General features: G+C 39.0%; 1 protein-coding gene across 1 annotated transcript in view; it reads right to left on the bottom strand.

Moving 5' to 3' along the window:
- LOC110064811 (condensin-2 complex subunit G2-like) overlaps nt 1–20,967 on the bottom strand; it is a 35,214-nt gene extending 14,247 nt beyond the window's left edge. Inside the window, exons 1-22 of the mRNA XM_089285771.1 lie at nt 20,773–20,967; nt 19,405–19,569; nt 18,996–19,119; nt 18,266–18,335; nt 17,473–17,557; nt 16,838–16,972; nt 13,323–13,417; nt 12,722–12,791; nt 12,313–12,405; nt 11,906–11,998; nt 10,561–10,686; nt 10,012–10,134; nt 9,196–9,252; nt 7,187–7,339; nt 6,275–6,406; nt 5,245–5,338; nt 4,048–4,140; nt 3,101–3,222; nt 2,318–2,395; nt 2,101–2,171; nt 1,465–1,633; nt 814–909 (exon numbers count right to left, since the gene is read on the bottom strand). Of these exons, the coding sequence (XP_089141897.1) occupies nt 814–909; nt 1,465–1,633; nt 2,101–2,171; nt 2,318–2,395; nt 3,101–3,222; nt 4,048–4,140; nt 5,245–5,338; nt 6,275–6,406; nt 7,187–7,339; nt 9,196–9,252; nt 10,012–10,134; nt 10,561–10,686; nt 11,906–11,998; nt 12,313–12,405; nt 12,722–12,791; nt 13,323–13,417; nt 16,838–16,972; nt 17,473–17,557; nt 18,266–18,335; nt 18,996–19,119; nt 19,405–19,569; nt 20,773–20,850 (2,322 nt within the window). The 5' untranslated portion in view covers nt 20,851–20,967. The remainder of the gene's footprint in view (nt 1–813; nt 910–1,464; nt 1,634–2,100; nt 2,172–2,317; nt 2,396–3,100; nt 3,223–4,047; nt 4,141–5,244; nt 5,339–6,274; nt 6,407–7,186; nt 7,340–9,195; nt 9,253–10,011; nt 10,135–10,560; nt 10,687–11,905; nt 11,999–12,312; nt 12,406–12,721; nt 12,792–13,322; nt 13,418–16,837; nt 16,973–17,472; nt 17,558–18,265; nt 18,336–18,995; nt 19,120–19,404; nt 19,570–20,772) is intronic.
- Nucleotides 20,968–21,192: the final 225 nt, after the last annotated feature.

The following is a 21,192-nucleotide window of genomic DNA, read 5'->3' on the forward strand; positions in this document are numbered from 1 at the left end:
TGAAAAATTCAAATCACAAATTCAGTGAGTGGATGTATTATTAATTTTTGGGAAGCCATAAGGAAAATCTCTTGTAATAACGAACACGAAAATGGGGTAATCTGAAGTAAGTTAGTCGTCTTCTTAAATTTTTGAACGACAAGCTCGGAAGAGACAAAAACAAGATTCGAAACCTTTTTAGTTTTTAGAGCACTTTTTGTTATTGATTCTTGTGAGTGTTTATGATAACTGTAATTCGTAATTTATGTGTAATATAGATAGTTCTTTTCAGTTAGCTATTTTCACCTGTTGTAATTTCTCTTTTTGTAAGTTGTTATATTGTATTTTCATGTTTTTAATTGTATTGTATGTTAATTTTTTTTCAGTGACTAAATAAGGCTTCTCTATTTAACAAATGAGGAAGCCTAAGCCGTGTGTTACACTGTGGTAGAACACGACGGGCATTTGAGAACATGAGCGAAATGTAGAAAACACAAGCCGTAGGCGAGTGCTTTCTACATTTCTCGAGTGTTCTCAAATGTCGGGAGTATCTTATCACAGTGTAATACACGGCTTAGGTTTCTTCATTTGCTTTATGACATAGAGGTAATGTGGCGAAAAACAATAAAACACGCCTTTTCTATGTTTTACACTCTGATAAAACACAGGTTTTTGACCAATTAGAGCGCGCGCAGGGTCCTATCTATGTTATAAAACATTTTAAAGGCACAGGCCAATTTTCCATCAATAGTGCGAGTCCACAAGAATCCACGCCGCCCTTCTGGCTTGGGTATTGTTGAGAGAAATTACCAACTGATCCAGACCCATCCTTACCATAATCCAAGAAAGAAAATCAAGCGCCAAGACGTGTTTGTTGTTGGAAGGGAGTTGAAAAGTCACCGACTTCTTTCTTTGCCTTGTTTTCTGTCCCTGAGGTGCGGGGAAAAAAAGTTACGTTCAACCTTTTTCTTTGGTTCTTGCAAAACACGAAAAGAGGCTCTTGGTTACACGACACAGTTTATCTGTCAGTCAAAAACTGAGCTTACAGTTCTGGGTTGTGCTCTTAAAATAAGTACAGTTTGCGGAATTGCCCACACAACAGAGTGGTATTCCGATAACAAACGAGACAGGGAAAAGAATCATATGCTGTAATTATATGAACTGCATATCTATAGAGAATGTAATATGGAATTTCAGTAATTGGAGATAAACTGAAAAAATTCGTGCTTCAACGGGATTTGAAATACTTGTTTTGAAATCATTGCTTCCACGTTTACTGGTGAGATGTTGTATGTAAGCACATCAAATGCAATGCCAAAAAAAGAAAAAAAATCAAAACAAAGAGAAGAAATAGAAACGTGTATAGTATGCGAAAATGGGAGCGCCGAGTCACATTTATTTTTGACTTTTTTAATTCATAATTCTCTGCCCGTACCCGTAGTTAGTGATACCAAGTGATAGTATTCTAAGCGCGATAATCATTACCGTTTTTGTGTCCTTCACTGTTCCACTCATTCCAGACGTGATCCACTCGTTGATAAGCTGCAGTACCTCAGTGACTCTGTCCCAGGCACACAGGCAATTCAACAACGGACCATACTCAGTGTCGACTGTACTTGCAGGCAGGGTGTGTAGAGATGACAGGCATTTGGCACTGAAAATAATAATCAGACAAAAATCATCGGATTTGTGTGTTAGGTTTGTCAGTTCGAAGGTGTGCAAGGAATGAATGAAAATTAACGCTTCGTAGTTAAGTTCGACGTGCCTATCGAAATAAATCACCATTTAAAACAAATGAAATAACAGCATATTTCATCCTTGTGCCTTTTTTTGACCGCGTAAGGCGTTAAACTTTTCCGCAAAAACCTTACTACGTAAAGACCAAGACAAAAATGGAGTTTATGTCGTCCATAGGCCTGGAAAACTGAGAAAATAAACACCAAAAATTTATTGAAATCACAGTGTATTCTGTCCTTACTTTCGTCGATTGAGCAGTGAAAAGCGAGCAGGAAAAATTGCTTGCCACCTAATTTTCTCTACGACATTATTTCTGACAACCTGAGAATTTTAAGAGACATAGGCAATAGCCTTTATCGTCAAAAGGTAATTTGATCAGAGCACCTGAACACTGGCAGTGATGAAGATGGGAGGAATCCGGCGATCACCAAACAGGCGGCTTGCATGCGTGGATTCTGTAAGAGAAAAAATAATAAGCGATTGGTTCTACAAGGCTTAATATATCGCTTTTTATACTGAGGTGAATCAATCTTGTGTTTTGCTAGCCTGATGAAATCGCAGTCTCTTTTCTCACATTCAAATTTTTCCAAAGATCTCATACCTTAAATGCTCCAAACAGCTTTGGAAGCGCCCTTGTGAATTTCTCGACCAACTTGGTTTTTGTTGCTTCGTTGGCACTCTGCAAAACATGTTTAAGAATGAAATACACAGGAAAATTTCCCTGGATCATTTTGTTTACGTTGTTCTTACGAAGGCAATCAGATGCAGCTATGCATTGCAACGACTATTTATTCCTTGTCATGATATAAGATATGTGTTGTAATGTGTTTAGGCCAGATGGTATTATCAACAATATGCACTTTGTACAAGTAAAAACTCATATATTTGAACTGCGGGATAAATTTTTAAAAAAATCCCTCACTTTTCTCTGACTGTAAAGCAATTTTCACTGACCATGCAGAATGATTATTCTTGCCATGAACCAACAAAAATGAGGATGGCTCAGATAATTTTTTAAAACTTGTCTATACGAAAACATCTAATAAAATAACTTGCGGCAACTTAAAGATAAAATTCCCCGACTTTTCACCGACTCTGAACAGGGATTTAGAAATTCCCTGACCTGACACAAAACTCCCGGACCTTGAATAAAATCTAATTTTCCTTGCCCTTTTTCCCTATGCGATACCGGTACAGTGCTCTACCAACTGAGCTATCAAGCCAACTGGGAGCTGGTCACTTTGTGAGTTCGTAATATACCCGTAGATGGTGAAGATGTAAAAGTGACTATCCTCGAAATATCCTCCTCTTTTTTTTGTTTTTTTCCTTTCATGTTTAATGCTTCAATGAATTACCCTGACATGTAAAGAGTCATGAATTGTACCTTGTCCAGTTGGTCTTTGATGCCTCCCCAGCAAATGGCTATAGTTTCGGCCATTCCCGCTAAGGCACTGGCATTGCTTGTGTCCACACTTTCTACGCCTTCTGCATTTTCCTTGTCCTCCGCTGACCAAGAAATTGAATTACCATCAGCCAGGTTGTTCAAAGCCCGATTAGGCTAACCCAGGATTAGCATGAATTTTGATTTCAGTTTTGTAACTCGTCAGTTTTGTAACTTTTCTTTTCCTGCGTTAGCGTTAACCGTCTTTCGAACAACCCGGCCCTGATTGAAAAGTGTTTGTTTACAGAGTTTTTCATGGCAAACGTAACGTGACGTCTAAATAACAAATTCTGATTTACATGTAGTGGATAAATGTTGTGAAATTCGCGACATTTCTGATGCAGTCGCAATCCAGAAGGACACTGTCGAATACACTCGCTTTCGGAACAGGGCAAACAAGTTCTGTGAAATGTAACCTAGCGTCTGCATGGAAGCGAAGTTGGGTTGATCTTGTGATGACAGAGATTAGAAACTGGTTAGCATGTTAACAAAATCATTTGCATTTGAAAACTAACAAAGATTGTATCACAACAATGCCAAGTCTAGCCTTGCTTCTGTTCAAAGGCTCGACTGCTAAGCACGGAACTGTAAATAGGCTATTCAGTGGCAGCCCCAGGACTGACTATGGAACAAACTTCAAGATAACATAAACGACATGGACTCGATCACTTCTTCTAACAGGTAAGTAACTCCTTAAAACTATTTTCCTCAAGATTAGTATACTGTATGAGTTTGGGTGGAACTAATGTTAAACTATAAAGCTTGGTAGAAACGCACAGTTGCCTTGGTCGGGGATGGAACATGAAAAGTCAATGCTAAGCTTTGTATGCTCTGAAAGCTCCACATAAACAGAAAATGATGGAGTTTTGATCAAGATGGAGTTGACGAACCTTGGCTATCAGTTTCCACAGAGATGTCGCTCTCATCACTTCCATTCTTTGCAAGCTTCACAAGGCAATTGCAAAGAAACGCCATAAACTTGCCTGGAGCAACAAACCAATAAAGAAATAGAAATAAGATGGAGCAGTTGCTTCAGGAGAGACAACTGACAAAGTACAAAACCTAGTAAACATAGCTCTTGACAGACTTAATTTTGGATTATTTTTTTTTATATTACACACTACGTGTTCCAGCAAGAAGCCAGATAAAGCCAGAACTAAATTAGACCCAATTAATACTTCGTACGATCTCGCTAGTATTAATTGATTTGAACAGATGTACTTTGTAGTCCATGGAAGCAAAGCAGCCCTACCTTGCTTAAATAAAACTGATTTCAGCCAGATTTCTGGGAGAGATAAAAATTTGGCCTTATCTTAAGGCTTCCTCCGCCTCTTCCCACTGGCATTTTTCTTTGATAAAACACCATCCACGATTACCCCCCCCCCCCCGCCCCCTCCACGTCTGTTAAAATCTTGACATGTGAAATAAAATTACACCCCGTGCTACAAAGCACCCAAAATGAAAGAGGCTTTGCTACTTTACTGGTTGTACAAGCACAACAAAATCGTTGAAAATAATACCCGATTTAATCATGGTTAAATGGCAAGAGAAAATCTAAATTGACGATATGCCCCACGGCCCTAACTGAATAAATCTTACAGATACTACAGTGACGTGCCTGTACTTTCATGTATGAACCATCGAGCTTAAGTCCGATTGAAACAAAAATTGCTTTAACCTTAGTAAAAACGTAACTTCTGTTTCCTATCCACTTCATCGTCCATAAATAACTTACAAGATATTACTGATGAACACAATCACCATTAATAGGCTAAACTCAGGATTCTCAGCCCTTATTCTTCCTTTGGGACCATAGTCTCCTTCGTAGCCGTTATTAGGGTCGTCACGCAACACGTGGGGGAGAAGCGTTGCGTGACGACCCTAATAACGGCTGCGAAGGAGACTATTGTGACCCAGGGTTACAAAGGGTTTGCGTGACGAGTGATAAGGGCAAAAACGAGTCTGTGATGCGTGAAAAGTAACTAAAAGGCAAATGCGATTCGCGAATTTCCGAGTAAATCTATTGTTGTGATCCCAGATGCCAAATGAAATACCGGTATGATAAGGATCACTTATGCTGTAGATACCTGTTGCAGACACTGTTGTGTGCAGATGTACATACTGATAGAATTTCCTGGCAGCCACAGGGTTGGATTGCCATAACGCTGAACAGCGGCTCACCTGCATGTTAAATCTTATAACATTAGTGATCAGGATGACAGGGATACAGTAGACGAAAGAAATGTTCTGCCAAACATGAAGAAATATGGAGATTATACAATAAATAACCCGTAAATATTATTAACCAAGTGAAATACAGTTCAACCTCTATTAAACCGCCACCCTCGGGAAATGGATAGTGGCCGCTCTGGCCGTTTAATAGAGGTAAAACAATAGAAAAACCCTCATCGGGACTTTGATTACTGGCCGCCCAATAGGGGTGGCCGCTTGATAGGGGTTTGACTGTACGAAGAATACATACAGTACGTCATAAGTATTCTTTGGTATTTCACTTTGTTCAGTCCTACCTGATTGGGTTATTTAATGTTAACTTGCACGTGACATGGTTTAACATGCTTCACCTCTGCTATGGTGTATGCATCGTCTGGCTGTTCAGATTCCAGCCAGGATGGCTGCTTAGCTGAGCATATCCTGCGAGACAGAGATTCCCTTCTCTGTCTGCAAAGAGAAGTGAATCCTTGCCTTGCAGGGTAGCTTACGTGTAGCAATACATATGAGCACACATCTCTCTTTTTATATGGTCCATAGTTTTTCCATGCTTCAGGGACATCTCAGATTCAATTGATTCGACTCACTACACCTTTCAGGCATGGTCACTTGACTGTTGTTTAGTTCTGAAGTTTTGCTGGCAAGTTGAAGTACTAATATCAATGTGGAACACTACACGAATCTCTAAAGAGCTGCATCGCCAACAAGGTAGTTTGTTTCCTACACCGCTTTGATTAGGAAGAGGATGAAATGAAATCACGAAAACTGACATTGGTTTCATGATTCAAGGTCAAGCATTTTGTAAATCATATAATAATGTAACACGCTATCTAGATTAAGATGTGGCAAGTTGTCCCTCAATTCTACAATTATGGTCATTGAGCTCACCTGTACGTCAACTCCCTTGGATATCGGATGAAATGAATTGACGAGCAGTTTAACGAGTCTCCTGATCACTGAAGCAGACTTTTCCACCTCCAGTTGAGCGAGTAACTGCTCCAAGGGAACTATGTTCCAGAACTGTGACAAGTGCAAAGGCATCGGTAGTTGTTAACAGTTACGGCAATTTCTTATTACGGTAGCAACATATAAAACGAAATGCACCGTTTAATATAAGAGCAAAGAATAAGACATAGATTCTTGATGCAATGCAATGCAAAAAAAAAAAGAAAGAAATGCAACAGACTTTGCTGAAGATCAAAACTTAGCCTACAAACAATTTAACAAATATATATATTTTTTCAATGTTGATTCCTTTTAGCTGGATGTAGAATCGTTACTATTAAATGACAACCAGCTTAGAATAATAATAACAGTTGCCGGCATCGAGATGCAATAATGAACTAGATAGCACTAGACTTCTCAGTTAATGACTTGCCCCGAGGGAACACTGAGTTTTGTTTCCTCAAGACTCTCAATGTTCCCCTCGGCTTTGCCTCGATGAACATTAAGGGTTTTGGGGAAACAAAACTCACTGTTTCCTTCGCGGCCAGTCATTAAGTGCTTTGTTTTTATACATCTCAACTCAAAAATAGAAAAAAAATTGCGAAAAAAATTATTTGCTCGACGCCGACTAGCACACCAATTTGCCCTGGCTTCAAGGAGCACGACCTGATCGCGTGCAAGGCGAAAGTTCAAGTTGTTGTTTCCCTAGGGAGTTAAAAAGTTTAGTTGGCCTTAGGGAGTTAGAGAGTTTTGGCCCACGACACGTGACACGTTCTCCTCCAATCGGAAAACGTATTTGAGTTGGGAGGTATAACAATAACTATTAACTACAGCACTCGGACACTGCATACCAACCTTAATTGCTTTGAGTCCTTTCACAAGAAGCAGGACATCAAGAAAAGCCACACGCACTTTCTCTGACTGATCATGTATCAGATCTTGCAAATTACTCAGCATAGACTTTAGGAGTGGGTGGCTGAGGCGATTGTCCAACAAGAATTTCAAGCCCTTGAAACATTTGTTAAGATGTTAGTACGAAATGACTACTCTATATCGGACTGAGATGCTGCTGACTTTCTGGACAGTGGCTACTCTTGGCCAGAATCAATTAGGTGGAGATTGTAGGAAGGCCTCAAAAGGACTCAGTGAAGTCATTTAATGAATGCACATCTCAAGATGAAATATCCCGGCTGCTCTAAGAAGATGAACTACTATTAATAATTTAGCGCGTTAGAAGTCTACAGTAGAACAACAAATGTTCAGTATAGGACAGAAGTGTTGAGACACCTCACTGTAAAATTCACTTTTTCACAGTCTTTGTTTTTCTTTCCTAAAGGGAGTTTTAACATAGTTCTAACCTCTAAACTTTCTTTCAGGGTGCCTATAAATTTTACTTTTGCTGTTGTTGATCATTTGTCATTGCGTTGTGTTTACTTTTTCAACTTGTCACATCTATTCATTTACATACTGAATAAACCTTTTATTGTATTAGTGTATCTCCAGGGCTGTGTAGACCACTGCACCCATACAGCAATTGAATGCGGGGGGGGGGGGGGGGGGGGGGGAAGGGAGTGAAGGTATTGAAGAACTATCGCCACGTGTACAGCTAAGTATCAATAAACGTTTGAAGTTGTCTTTCAGTAGCATTTCGGAATACATAAATATAGATTCAGTTGAGACCTTGAGCTACTGTACTGTATTTTAATTCAAAACTTTCGCCGTTCTATGGCATCTTCATTCCCTGATGATGCCGTAGCACGGCGAAAGCTTGGAATTAAAATACAGTACAATAGCTCAAGGCCTCAATTGAATCAATACGTTTATCTATTGTTAAGTATCGTTTACATGTTTCCACTGCTTTTGTTGCTTATTGTCTCCTGCAGGCTGTTTGGGTGAATTGTAATGTAGCCCGCTATATTTCCAAGCTCCAGCAGGTCTTTTATTTTTTACAAAATCATCCTTTTAGTTAACTATTTTTGTCCTTACTGTAGGCTGGAAATGAAGAAATAAATGGCATAACCAACAACTCTAACAGGAGCTGATCTCCAGTTAACTCTCGCAGTTTATCTCCACCCAGTATACATGTACAAGTGTACATTTATAAATTATACCCTTCATTTGGCGTGAAAATGTGCTCAGACATTTGTCCATGGACATTATCTGTTCTGAGAAGCAAACAGTTTTACGCGAGCGTACGGTAGCTCAAGGAGAACAGTGATCTTTGAGGAACAGGTAACGTCCAAGGACAAAACAATATCCAATCATATTATCGAGCTAAATGGAGGCTGAAAATGGAACCTGGAAATCAGGGAATATCACTCGAATATTCCCCAGGTTTAGCTGGGGGCTATCCAGTCTCATGATGTGTTTAGACAAATCGTACAAGCGAAAATATTTGAAGGATTATCAGCATGGTATCACTGTATTATGGAGAAAAATCTTAAACAACATTAAGGTCGTGTTCTATTGGGATAAACCGTTTCAACCGCGAGCGGTTTGAGTCGATATGGTTGACATTTCTCAATAGCACACTTTTCCAACTGTTTTCACTTGAAACGCGGTAAGCCCTGGGAATAGTCCTTACACGAGCTACAATCACGTGACACAATCACGCAAATGCTCTTTCAACCGTTTCAACCTGGTTTGAGGCCGGTTGAAAAAGTTGATCAACTAAACCAACTGAAAATGGTTTTTCCCCAATAGAACTCCAAAAAACCCAACCAACCAGAAACGGTTGTACTGAGTACTGGGTGAAAACTGTGATGCACCATCAAAGTCAAAGTTACATTTCTGCACTAATAAGTAGCAGTATTATATATTTGCTTTTAATATTTTGGAACTGTCTCAACAAAAATATGTATTACCTGAAACACAGCCACTCTGACGGCACAAGAGGAAGTGTCAAAAGCCAGATCAGTTACCTGAATAAATACATGCAAAGGACTGAAGACACAATTAACAATGTTTGAGGTCAAAATTTACTCTAAGCTTCATTTTCAATACTTTATTTTTGTTATTTCTTGTGCTGTATTTCTTTTATAACAGAATTTGGAGGTACATTTTGAGGACAATATCCTCAAATTGCATGTCTTCATGTGCACTGGTCAACCAGACCACATATGCAGCAGGTACAATGTGAGGCTATGAAGGACGACAAACCAATTGCAAGCATTGGCTGATTGCAAATAATTAAAGCAATTGAAATATTCAAGCTTATTTAAATCAAATGTGGTTACTAATACATGTCTGATAAACTTAAAGAAATTAAAACAAGGTTGGTTAGCACTGTTCATTTCCCTCCACAAAGTACTCAATTCTTTGCCTAGTGGTTTCTACATTGTACCATTAATTTTAAAAACACTGTCGTAAACACCACAAATGGTTTGAGCCCAGGAGCCCAGCTGAGGGCACCATTGATCATGATTGTAACTTGCTGTGGTATGTTGTTGATCCATGTAGCTGATGTTTGGGCAACCTGAGTGAAGTGTCAGTGTTGGTGCAGTGTACATGTAAGCACATAATTTCTTGACTCTAAAGAATGATGACTTTCAAGTCACCAAGAAACAATAGTCCTCCTCAGCTAAAGACTGATTCAGCTAAAGTCTCTCGCCAACTCAATCAAAATAGACAAATTAATTACTTAGACCCTTATCATGCTGATCCCAGAGGGTTTCTCTTACCAGTGTCGTGAGAAACATCTTAATGATGTGTGCTGGAATAAGCTCCCAGAATATGCCTGTGATGCGGCAGACACCATGAATGGCAGTGGCCCTGACTGTGGGACATGGGTCTTCCAGCAGATCCTGTCCACAGTACAAACAATTAATTGGTCAAGACTAGTTAACATACATGATTGTATACCTGGAACTAGGCCCATGTAATTAATTACATTACATGATTGTAGTTAAACATGCATGTACATACCAACCCAACAGTAGACCCTTAGGAATTGTTATTCTATTATACTTTTCTGAAGTACACTGTGCATGACCGCATTTGTTTAGCTCCACTGTAATTTCTGTGCATCATGTTTATATAAATTATAGTGTCTACTTGTCATTTATTCACAACTTAGAAGTTATCAAGCCATCTGGACTCAAGATCCAAGGGTATGACTATCTCACCACACGTGTAGACTAGGCTAAGCTAATTTGCACATCTGTCTGATGTATTCCTGATTGGTTACAATGTACAGACCCATGCTCAGTTCAACTTTAATATACCGGTACCTTCACAATGTCAAACTGCTTCTGCAGGAGTGCATCAATCTCTTCATTAGCTGCATCTGGATTTTGCAATGGGAAGGTATCTGTCAACAAAGCTGCTGCGTTAGCCCTGACCATAGGATTTGCAACCTACATGTAGGGGAAAAAAAAAAACATGAATCACACGCATAACTTAACGCAGTATTCCTAGTTGGTTTTTGAATATGACTAGCATGAATGCACTGGGTTGTTATGGTCAAACACTAGCAAAAGAAAAAAATGGGTACATGTGTAGTAAGCATTACAAAACCAGTGACCAGGGACAGGGGAGAGGGCTACTTCCTTAAATTTACTTCTGGGGTGTACCATTGACTCCCTGAGAATCTGGAGCTGTTCAACACAAACAAAAGATAAATTTGCAGCTTTATTCCACACAAAAATTGCAAATTAAAAATTAATGAGTACATGAACCCTGTCTTAGACGATACTGAATACTACGTATACTCAGTGTTATAAGTACACAACAAAAATTGCCCTCCAGGGTAGCAATACCAGATACATGACAGAGTGCCCACTTAGATTCATCTTTGGCTTAACAATTATGCCACAGGGGGAGTGCAGTTTCACATCTATCCTTGATCATGAGTCGTAATGGATTCTGGGAAAAAGGACCTTTTTCCAGAGTCAAAACTAAAATACAGTCGAACTTCCAGTTGCAACCACCTCTCGTAAGTGACCACCTCTCCTCAGCGACCAGTTTTCCAAAATACCAAAGTTTCTAAATCCAATCACTATAATTTTTTATTTGGAACCTCTTGTAAGCGACCACCTCTCATAAGTGACCGTCACCACTTTTAGAGCTGAAAGTTTGAATTTTCTTTATTTGTTATTAGCCTCTTGTAAGCGACCATTTGACGGATAATAAAGCAGAAATTGGATAATAAAATGTTGTACATTATCACACTCCTGGATGGTACAAGAGACAGCAATTTCGCAATGCAAAGTACCAGATTTTTTCTAAAAATTGACTTTTCACATGAATAGCACATTTAAAACATGGGGTAAGTCTCTGCAGTTGTTTTGTGCTAATGAGGCAAAATTTGACCCAATATGGTCTAAGCCCTCGTAAGCAGCCACCTCCTGTAAGCAACCACCAAGGATTCACATTTTGGGTGGTTACTTATGGGAAGTACTACTGCATAATTTTTCCCCTCTTCCAGAGAGAAAATGTTAAAATGATATTAACGCCCTGCTCCAGGGTAAGAGATTCCAAAAGAATACATGTACACTGTTCAGTGTTGAGTAGCCCACGCCTGGCCAGTTAACAAACTAAATATGTAAACACTGATGGGCTATGTCCAGTCCCTACCTTAAATGCTCTCCATATAATTGGTTCATACAACCTTAGAAGAGCTTCATCAACTCCTCTCTGCTTCTTTTGCTGATGAAAGTATTCCAACACCTGCATGCAGGAAAAAAAGCCAATAAAGCCCACAATAAACCTGTAGTAGAACACAGGCAACCCAAGCTCGCCATGCAAGGAGATAACTCCTCACATCATGAGCTTGGGCCACCTGTGTGTAGAAGAATTTCTAGTATTATGGAATTCCTTACTAGAAACAAGATACTTGACAAGTGAAAAATAACATTCTGAAATACAATGTACCACTAACTACTAGGCCAGGCAGTTAAAAACTTTAGTCCCAAGACCTGAATAACTGTGATTATTGAAGTGTTTTAATCTTAAATGTGAACTCTAATCTACAGCATGCTTGCCTTCCGGAGTCTTGATGCCATGGACTGAGTTCCAGTGCGTTGGGCATGAACAGCAGAAAACATCAGATCTTGCAGACAGTTTTCCTCCAAAACCTGAGAAAAAATGTGACTGAGGTGAATTATTATTAACGTTTGCAATGAAGTACATATAAACCAGCTTAACATTGCGTACGTAATGAGTTATCATTTTCATAATTCTCACTTCTCTGCATATGCTACAAGTAAAAGTTGACTTGAATGGTTACATAACAAAAATGCATGTTCTTGATGTTTGAGGATAGCAAAGAACATTAACTGTAAAACAGTGATATGTCATACTAGGAAAATAGAATTATACTGTAGTGTACCATATAGATTTAGGTTGGATTTATTGCAACTACCAAAGTGAAAAGTTAATCATCAGAAGAACCTTTAAGTAAGCTCCAGAAGCAACTCTCCAGGCACGGAAATAGACTTCGCCATAGAGACTGAGGACATTCCTGTGTGTAAGATTCCACAGCGTAAGTTTGTTCTTTCCATATACATCAAGATTTTTATCCCTACTTCCTTAAAACCAATGGCATTCTAGTAAACACTTGCATTAGCTGCTGAATTTGCAGTTTTTGTCACTGATCTGCTCAGAAACCTACATGTACAGTATTGAGACCCCTGTAAGTGGACTGCGAGTATGATAAACGACATGTGGGGTTACTCATCATCATTAGTCCCTCCAGGGTTCAAAAAGTGCTGTCAGGTCTGGGACTAGTACATTTTCCTCCTGGGCGATGGGGAAGGGATTAGGCAAGACGTCTGCCAACTAAATCAATAAAACAGCAAACCAAGAATTGCCCAGGGCAAGCAAAATTTGAGAGCTACTTCTCCCAAGGGTAAGCTGGAATTCAAGTTTTAATCGAGCCCTGCCCCCACCACAAATAATAAAAAACCTTGTGTTCCCGGTGAAAAAGTATACAAAAACATGATAATATTAACTTGAACAATTATATCATTATGGTACAAAGTATGTAACTTACAATGCACAGTAAGGAATCTGGTTTTTAATTGTCTTGTGGAACTCCTTTGATAGTTCAGGATTTAATCCAAACGAGTAACTCAGAAAACGTCGCCCCTGTTGTGAGAAATATTTGATTTACATGTAAGGCAAAGCCTTACCAATAGTAAAGGAGCATGCATTTTACTGCAACTTTCAGTAGCACATGAATTCTGATCAATCAATGGTTTCATGTTTTGCTGCCATCAATCATGTCAGCGGACCTCTCAAAAAACAGCACTTTTCTTTAATGGTTCAAAAATTCATGTCTGTGGGTTGTGATTGGAACATTTCAACCCATTTTGTTTACTTTTCTCCAAGGTTCTTCAAGGATTGATGGCAGCCAAATATGTAATCGTTGGTTAGGTTAACTTGCATGTTATTGAAAGGCGCAATAATCCATGTTAATAATAATTATTATGCAGGGCTTGACTTTCAGGAAAAGACCTTGGGGCCAGCTGGCCCTAAGTTTTCAAATTTACATGTAGTCCCTCAGCAAAAGTATTCAGTGAAAAGCGTGAAAAGTTATTGGCCAGTGAAAAAAGATCGGTCGCTTTAGTGACCTCAGCAGTCGCAACGTCAAGCTCTGTTACATTGTGTTAAAAGTGTATACCTAATCCTAGATTTCTTCTTTATCCCATGCTTGTGACATGCGAGACGAGTCTCGTTTCTCTCGAGACGTTTCTCGTTTCTCGCGAGCTGCGTCTCGTTTCTCTCGAGAATCACTGAAGCGTTTAGTATGGCGTATATTACGCGTAAAAAACCGGTTACGGGTAACGATTGCCGCTCTGCAGTTCGTTGTCAAATCGATGGGACCGTCCAACATAAAATATGCATCGATCGTTTGCTCGATTCATACCGAACAAAGGTAATATCGAACATCGAACGTAACTACAAGTAGAGTTACATGTGTTTCAATTCGTGCGATCACGGGGGCAAAGAGTTGATTTTGCGAATCTTGCCCACTCTGAATGATTCAGTTACCTACATTTGCTCGCTCTGCAATAACCGCTAATTCAAACAAACATTTAATTTTGCGTAGAAGAAAAACGTTCCGGCTTTCGGCATGCGCCAGCGAGTCAATTGTGAATGGGAGTCATGAAAGCGTCACGGAAATTGTTAAAAAAATGATATTTTCGGTTCTATTTGGCATAAATCGTTCATTCAAACGCTGAAATACGATATCTTTGAAGACAGGAGTTTTTATCAAGGTTTCTGAGATGCGCCGTTTACATTACATGTAGTTTTAAATTTTTCTGCCAGCGCGAGTTTTGTCTAGCGGCACGCGTCGACAAGTCGACAACATAATGAACTTTTATTGTTCTCCGAAACGTCAAGGCAAACACAGAAATATATTTCCAGTTCTATTTGGCATAAATCGTTTATTCAAACGGCAAAATACTATATCTTTGAAGACAGGAGTTTCTAATAATGTTTATGTGATGCGATGTTTTCATTAACTCAATGTTTTTGCAAGGGAAAGTTCTGTCTAGCGGGATTTAATACGCAAATGAAGTTTGTTTTGCAAAGCGTCGCGGCAAAAACATCGCCGGTTCTATATGATATAGCATTTTTACGAGTATGAATAAAAAGTTAGTCGAGGTTTCATGATCAAAGCGTGGTTTAGCATGTTCACGAGTAATGGTAATCGAGGTTTCATGTTCAAAGCGTGGTTTAGCATGTTCACAAGTTTGAATAAAATGGTAATCGAGGTTTCATGATCAAAGCGTGGTGTCGCATGTTCACAAGTTTGAATAAATGTTAGTTGAAGTTTCATGATCAAAGTGTGGTGTCGCATGTGTTCACAAGTTTGAATAAAATGTTAGAGGTTTGATGTGGCAAAAAGCGTGTGAACACAAATATGGATAAAAAGTTGGTCGAGGCTCAGTGATTAAAGTGTGTGTTCAAAAGGTAGTGGAGATTCCTTATGTTTACAAAGCGTGTGTTCTCAAGCGTACACAAGTATGATAAAAAGTTAGTCAACGCGGATTTCATGTGCAAAGCGAGCGTTCACAAGTTTGAATAAATTAGTTATTCAAATGTAAAGTGAAGTGAAGTGTGATCAAAGCGTGGCGTGCTCACAACTTTTGAATAAAAAGTTCGAGGCTTATGTGCAAAGCGTGTGTTCGCAAGTTTGAATATTAAATTATTCGACGGAACACTTAACGTCGTTTCGTATGTTCGCAATCTTTGGATAAAAAGTTCGTCGAGTTTCCCGACAAATCAGTTGGGAGCGATAGTTGGCAAAACATAGGCGGCGCTGCTGTGTTGACTTAGTGATCGCGATCGCGGCTTCAACTTCCAACACGTAGATCGGGTGACAAAACTCCACATGTTGTTTCATGAACACTACATTTTGATTACCAACTGTATACACACGCATTGCTGATGAGAATGATAATCGTGTCTACCGCGCTAATCGATACGATAGGATACAGACGTCTTATTAACAAAACAGGTTTCCAATACCGACGAATGCGTAGCATTGGTACTTCCAGTGCACTCGCGAGAAACGAGACTCGTCTCGTTTCTTTCGAGACGAGTCTCGCGAGAAACGAGACGCGTCTCGCGAGAAACGAGACGCGTCTCGCGAGACGGTGGTAACTTACTTTTGAGCGGTACTGTATGAACATGAATTCAGTAGATTATCACTGAGTTGAGGATTATTTAAATATATTACAGGTGTAAATAAGATTTAGCTAGTGGTTATTAGCAGGATAGAAATGCAGAAGAAGGGATGAAGATGACCACATTCTCAACAGGTTCTGGCCTTTAACAGTTAAATGCAGTACCCTTCTGCCTTTGTAATGCCCTTGCTAGATTTTAGAGAATGGTAGAGAGTGCCTGTATGATATCTTGGCACACATTACTTTTTTTTCCAATTTTATTCCTTGAGTTTTTGTTCCTTACTTCTCAAACTTGACAAAAAGGGAGGGACTCTCAAGAGTTCCATTACAGGATGTATGATGGTGTCGTATAAATGACAGTGAAAAATGATCCAGAAGTAAACCAACAGTGACTTGATTGCAGCTCAACTTGACGTCAGAGATTTTCAGACCTTTCCAGGGTTGGTCACTCTCTATAGATCTGATTGATGGTCTGGAGGAACAAAAACACTGCGGACAAGGTTCCCTTTTGTCTGGGTGACATTATCGTACACACCTAAAATGTAGTCTTTGAAGGAGGTTGAGGAGGTTTTCCAGAGGTTAAGATCTACTTAAGCTTAGCCCAAAGATGTTTGTCTTTTTTAACAGTAGCCTTTTTGGGTAATGATGTGTGGATCTAAGTAAAACTGAGGCTTTCAATGCTTGGTCAGTTCTACGTTGGGCCACAGAAGTTAGAAGTTTTTGTGGGGTAGCCTCCTCTTTTTGCCATTTTATTTATGGGCGTGCCTAAATGATTAAGAGGCTACAAAAGTTGACAGGAAATGGAAAAAATATTTTCATCAACTTTCCCAGGATTGTTTCTTTGCAGTAGGTTGTTAATGCTGTTTCTCACCTCTTCTAACTTCAGGTACACGGGATGGATCATACACTGGTGAAGAAGTTGCTTCAAAGATTCTGAAGAATTATCTTCAAAGTCCATCAGTAGAAGTGACTGGCGTAAACTCCACACACGCTTTACATCAGAAACCTATAGCGTGTACATGTACATACATTTAGCAGGCAGCACTTTTTATCAGCTATTATCATCAGATTTTTGAATTATAGGAAAGGACATCCTTGTCCTATTTTTTGATCTACAAAAAAATTTGGATTGCTCAATGCTTGCATGCATCAATAAATCTATACGATACATGTAAATTCTGCTCTTTTGAGTGACAGGAGTTAAGTGTAGTTCTGAGAAAGACTGTTGTCCATGTTGCTGACCAAGACTTCAACACTACAAGCAGTTAATACTTGCATGTACAATGTATGTATTATCCTCCACTTTGTTCTTGGTGTTTGAAATATCAAACAACAACAACAACAACAGAGATCTACAACTGTACATGAAGTCTTTGCCAATACTAGACTAGTTGACAAACAATAACAAGTACAATGTATAAGTTGCCCTGTGCAAAAAATCACACTAGAAAAGCTTCTGATACTTCTGGACACAACCCCTTTTCTACATGTAATAAAGTTGCTTACAATTCCCCGACTGAGGCTTCGGATTATGAGATAAGGAAAGGTCTGCGTGACCAACTCCTCTTTTCCTTCCAGTTCATTAAGAAACCTGCAAAGTGGAATATGGAAAGGTCACAAACACAAGTGTACTAGTCGTGTCCAAGTACACGTACAATTGGTGAACATGTACATCTGGGGGTTTGGACTTTACTAAAAGATCTGTTTTGCATGAGATCAAGGTTCTCATTTCAAGGAATGTAACTAAATGACTGTATGTAACTACATATATGGTAGATGAATAAAATGAAAATTAATTAAAGTATGTAGCTGAGCATATACAATTCTACAGTGTATAGTCAGGGACATCACAGAATTTTGAAGGTGATGGCTTTATGGTTAGAGCAGGAGGCTGATTTTGCCATCTTTTTCATGAAGAATAACTTAAGATGAATAGCCCGGCAGAAGTATTGACTAAAATCCTGTAGTAGATGGTGATTTTCAACAACAGGCAGCAACTATTGACAACCCTGTGAAAGTCTATAATATATGGTGGCTAACCAGGGTTCGAAAAAAGTGCCGTCTGGTTGTCTGGGACAAGTGAATTTTCTTGCTGGGCAAGTGACTTTTCACATTCATTTGCCCAATGGGAGAGGGCTCAGGCATGCCATCAGCCAAGTAAATCAATAAAGAGCAAACTAACCCTTGCCCAGGGCAAGCAAAATTTGACAACTACCTGTCCAAGGGCAAGCTGGAGTTCAATTTTTTTTTTTGGCCTGCAAACTTGTATCAATGGCATTTATTCATAATTTTCACATACCACAGTTCACATAGCTGTGCAATATTGTTCTGCAAGGTTTCTGCTCCTTCTGGCAGGGACATCAGCAAACCTATAATAATTATATGTAAATGTACATGAACACACATTTTACAGCCGAATCAGACTCTTATGCATTAAAAGTATGTTTTCTCACTTTTCCTGATGCAACTATATCAATTAGCTTGTGGTAGAAATTTACTACTCCCTCCCATGGCCATCCCCTCAAGACCAGAATCTGCACCACAAAGACAACCATAGAGACCCCTTGGAATGTTCAAATGATTCCATTATTTGAACTGTGCAATATTTATGGAAATCAGAGACGTTGGGAATTCAACCTAATCAAGATGTGTATACTTAATTGGCCAGTCCCCATTGGGGCTTTTGAGGACCAATTATTCAAGAGAGAAAATTCTCTTTAAAAACTTATTAATAACTCCAAAAGTTTATACAAAGGAAAAGATAACTGTGACTTGTGTTTGGATATCCTGTCTTTAGTTAATACAATTTTATTTCTCTGTTTTCTCCTTAGCTTTAGTTTCAATTGAGAAGATTTGGAGAATAGTTGAGACAGTGTCTTAATACTCTTCCAAACACCTGTAAAGTTTGTTAAAATTATACTGCTGCACTCTCATCTCGCTGTTCAGAAATGTGGTCAAATGTACCTAATATGAACACAATATCAGTAAAAGCAATGATTTCACAAGAATAAAGATTAAATTTCACAAACCATGTAAAATGACAGCAGTTTCCAGCAAAGCTGATGGTGTGTGGGGAGACTTTTCTGGTGTAGCTAAAGCACAGAGTGCCACTACAATCACACCTTCAAGATAGGAGAGTAGGACAGACGATTGCTGCAACAAAAATTGCATCAAGAAACTTAGCAGTATGCAATATTTTGTCTACAATAATAATAAGACCTCAATGAGCCTGAAAATGCCATCTGATCACATTTTATAATACTTAGCATCATAAAATGTACTGCCACCACACTTATCTGGCTACTTTCTATTTGCCCCAAACAAGAGCCGGGCCAGTTTGCAGATAATAACATGTACATGTAATGTAGATCAACAGGGTTGCAACGTACATGTAAATATGTGTTATCTCTTAGAGTAAAAGAACTGTTGTTTAGTTACCGATGGCTCTTCATCTTCATAGTCCATATTTTGCCCAGATCCCACTGGACTTGTTGATAACAGTCTGTGAGTCATATCACGAAGGCCACACCATAGCCTTTCATGATCCTGTTTGGACAGGGTCTGCAACAGTTCTTCAACATCAAATGATTCATTCTTTGAGTTCTATTAATGTAATAAAAGTGAACAATCAATATTACCTATTTCTACATGTTTCCTGAGAGATCTGCAGGTTCTGCATGTAGTATCTTTGCTGGGTTGCAAATTTTGTTTTAGAGCTTTCAGTTTGTATTCTTCAACATCATTAGTTCCTTCGTGAAAAATATACATGTTGCTATCCTTTGTTCTCAAGAAGTGATCTGATTGGTTAACTCTGCACCAAGTGACCCAGTTTTGAGTAAGTCACCTGTAATCTGGGATATGACATTTACAGACTGCAGACTTTTTACTTAACATTGTATTCCCATTTCCATTACTGAGAGGTAACCGTAAACAGGCTAACCTGAGTAATGATATTCATGCTAACCTGAGCGCTATTTTGGCCTTAATGTAGTCTGCAGTCTGCAGTCTGCAGTCTGCAAATGATGTCATACATGTACACTGCCTGTAATCTTATCTATGTACTTTTTAGGTACACTTCAGCCACATATCACATGAGTTTGGTCAAACTATGGTTCGTACTTTAGCATGGCGTAGTCAAGCCAAAATACTCATGGCAAGACAAAACAAGCCCGAGAAGCCCCCCAGGCATAACAAAAAAGGTGCAATTTTTATATATTTACCACATCCAAATTTGGCGAAGTGACCACGCTATCGTAACCATATCAGGTCAGTGACTTGATATCACAGGACAGCAGACAGGCCTTCTGATCGGCCTTATGAATTTGGGTATGCTAACATCACATATTATCAAATCATCATCTAATTAAATCTGTCAAATACTCCATACTGTACGTATAACTCCACATGCACAACTGCTCTTTTCACATGTTCTAGACATAAGATATGTTAATTAGTTCTCCACGAACGTGAAGCAAGCGAGAGAAAAATCGCGACGTCTCGAGATTTCAAGGAATAACAATTTGAGCAGTTTGAAATATCAGATAAGTCTTGCAATGTTCAGCGCAGTTTGATCCAAGTAAGCTCATGCAAAATGCTATTGTCAACAGGCCGTTTAGTTTGGCTCGGATCTATCTGCATTTTGTAGCATTCATTTCTCTTATAAGATCTAAGTTTAATTGACAAGAGGTTGTTTATGAATTCAGCTACATAGCACATGTGTAGAAACAAAAATAAATTTGGTTTATGAACACGGACGATCGATTATCGCGATGTGATCAACAAATCAAACCAGTTCGCTAAACTCACGTGCTGCTCTATGAAACGAAGAAAAGCTTGGGGGGAATCCTCTCCAACGGATTTCAGAAACTGCTCTCGAAGATTCATGGCGAAAGGTACATGCGATTTACTTCCACTGTAAAGCCAGCAAGACAAGCAGATCGATTACTTCTGTGGCTTGCACTTGTTTATGGATCTTTGCGCGCTCTTTTTCGATCATTAGGTCACGTGTTAGTTTTGGTCTAGTTCCAGTCCATTTCTCTCAGAAGTTTATTCTTTGACGTCATGTATGCAACACAAAACAAGATTTCATGGCTATGAGTTTAAAAAAAATTCAAGCAAACCTTCAACAAAGTCTTCAATAAACTAGACTGTTCACAGTCCCCCTCTTTATTTCAACGCACGCGATGAAAAAAGCGAGCGAAACATCCATTACAGCGAACTTCTAAA

This window comes from Orbicella faveolata, unplaced genomic scaffold (genome assembly GCF_042242905.1).
Source record: "Orbicella faveolata isolate gen_17 unplaced genomic scaffold, um_ofav_v1 contig_13, whole genome shotgun sequence".
In the NCBI taxonomy this organism is placed as follows: domain Eukaryota; kingdom Metazoa; phylum Cnidaria; class Anthozoa; order Scleractinia; family Merulinidae; genus Orbicella; species Orbicella faveolata.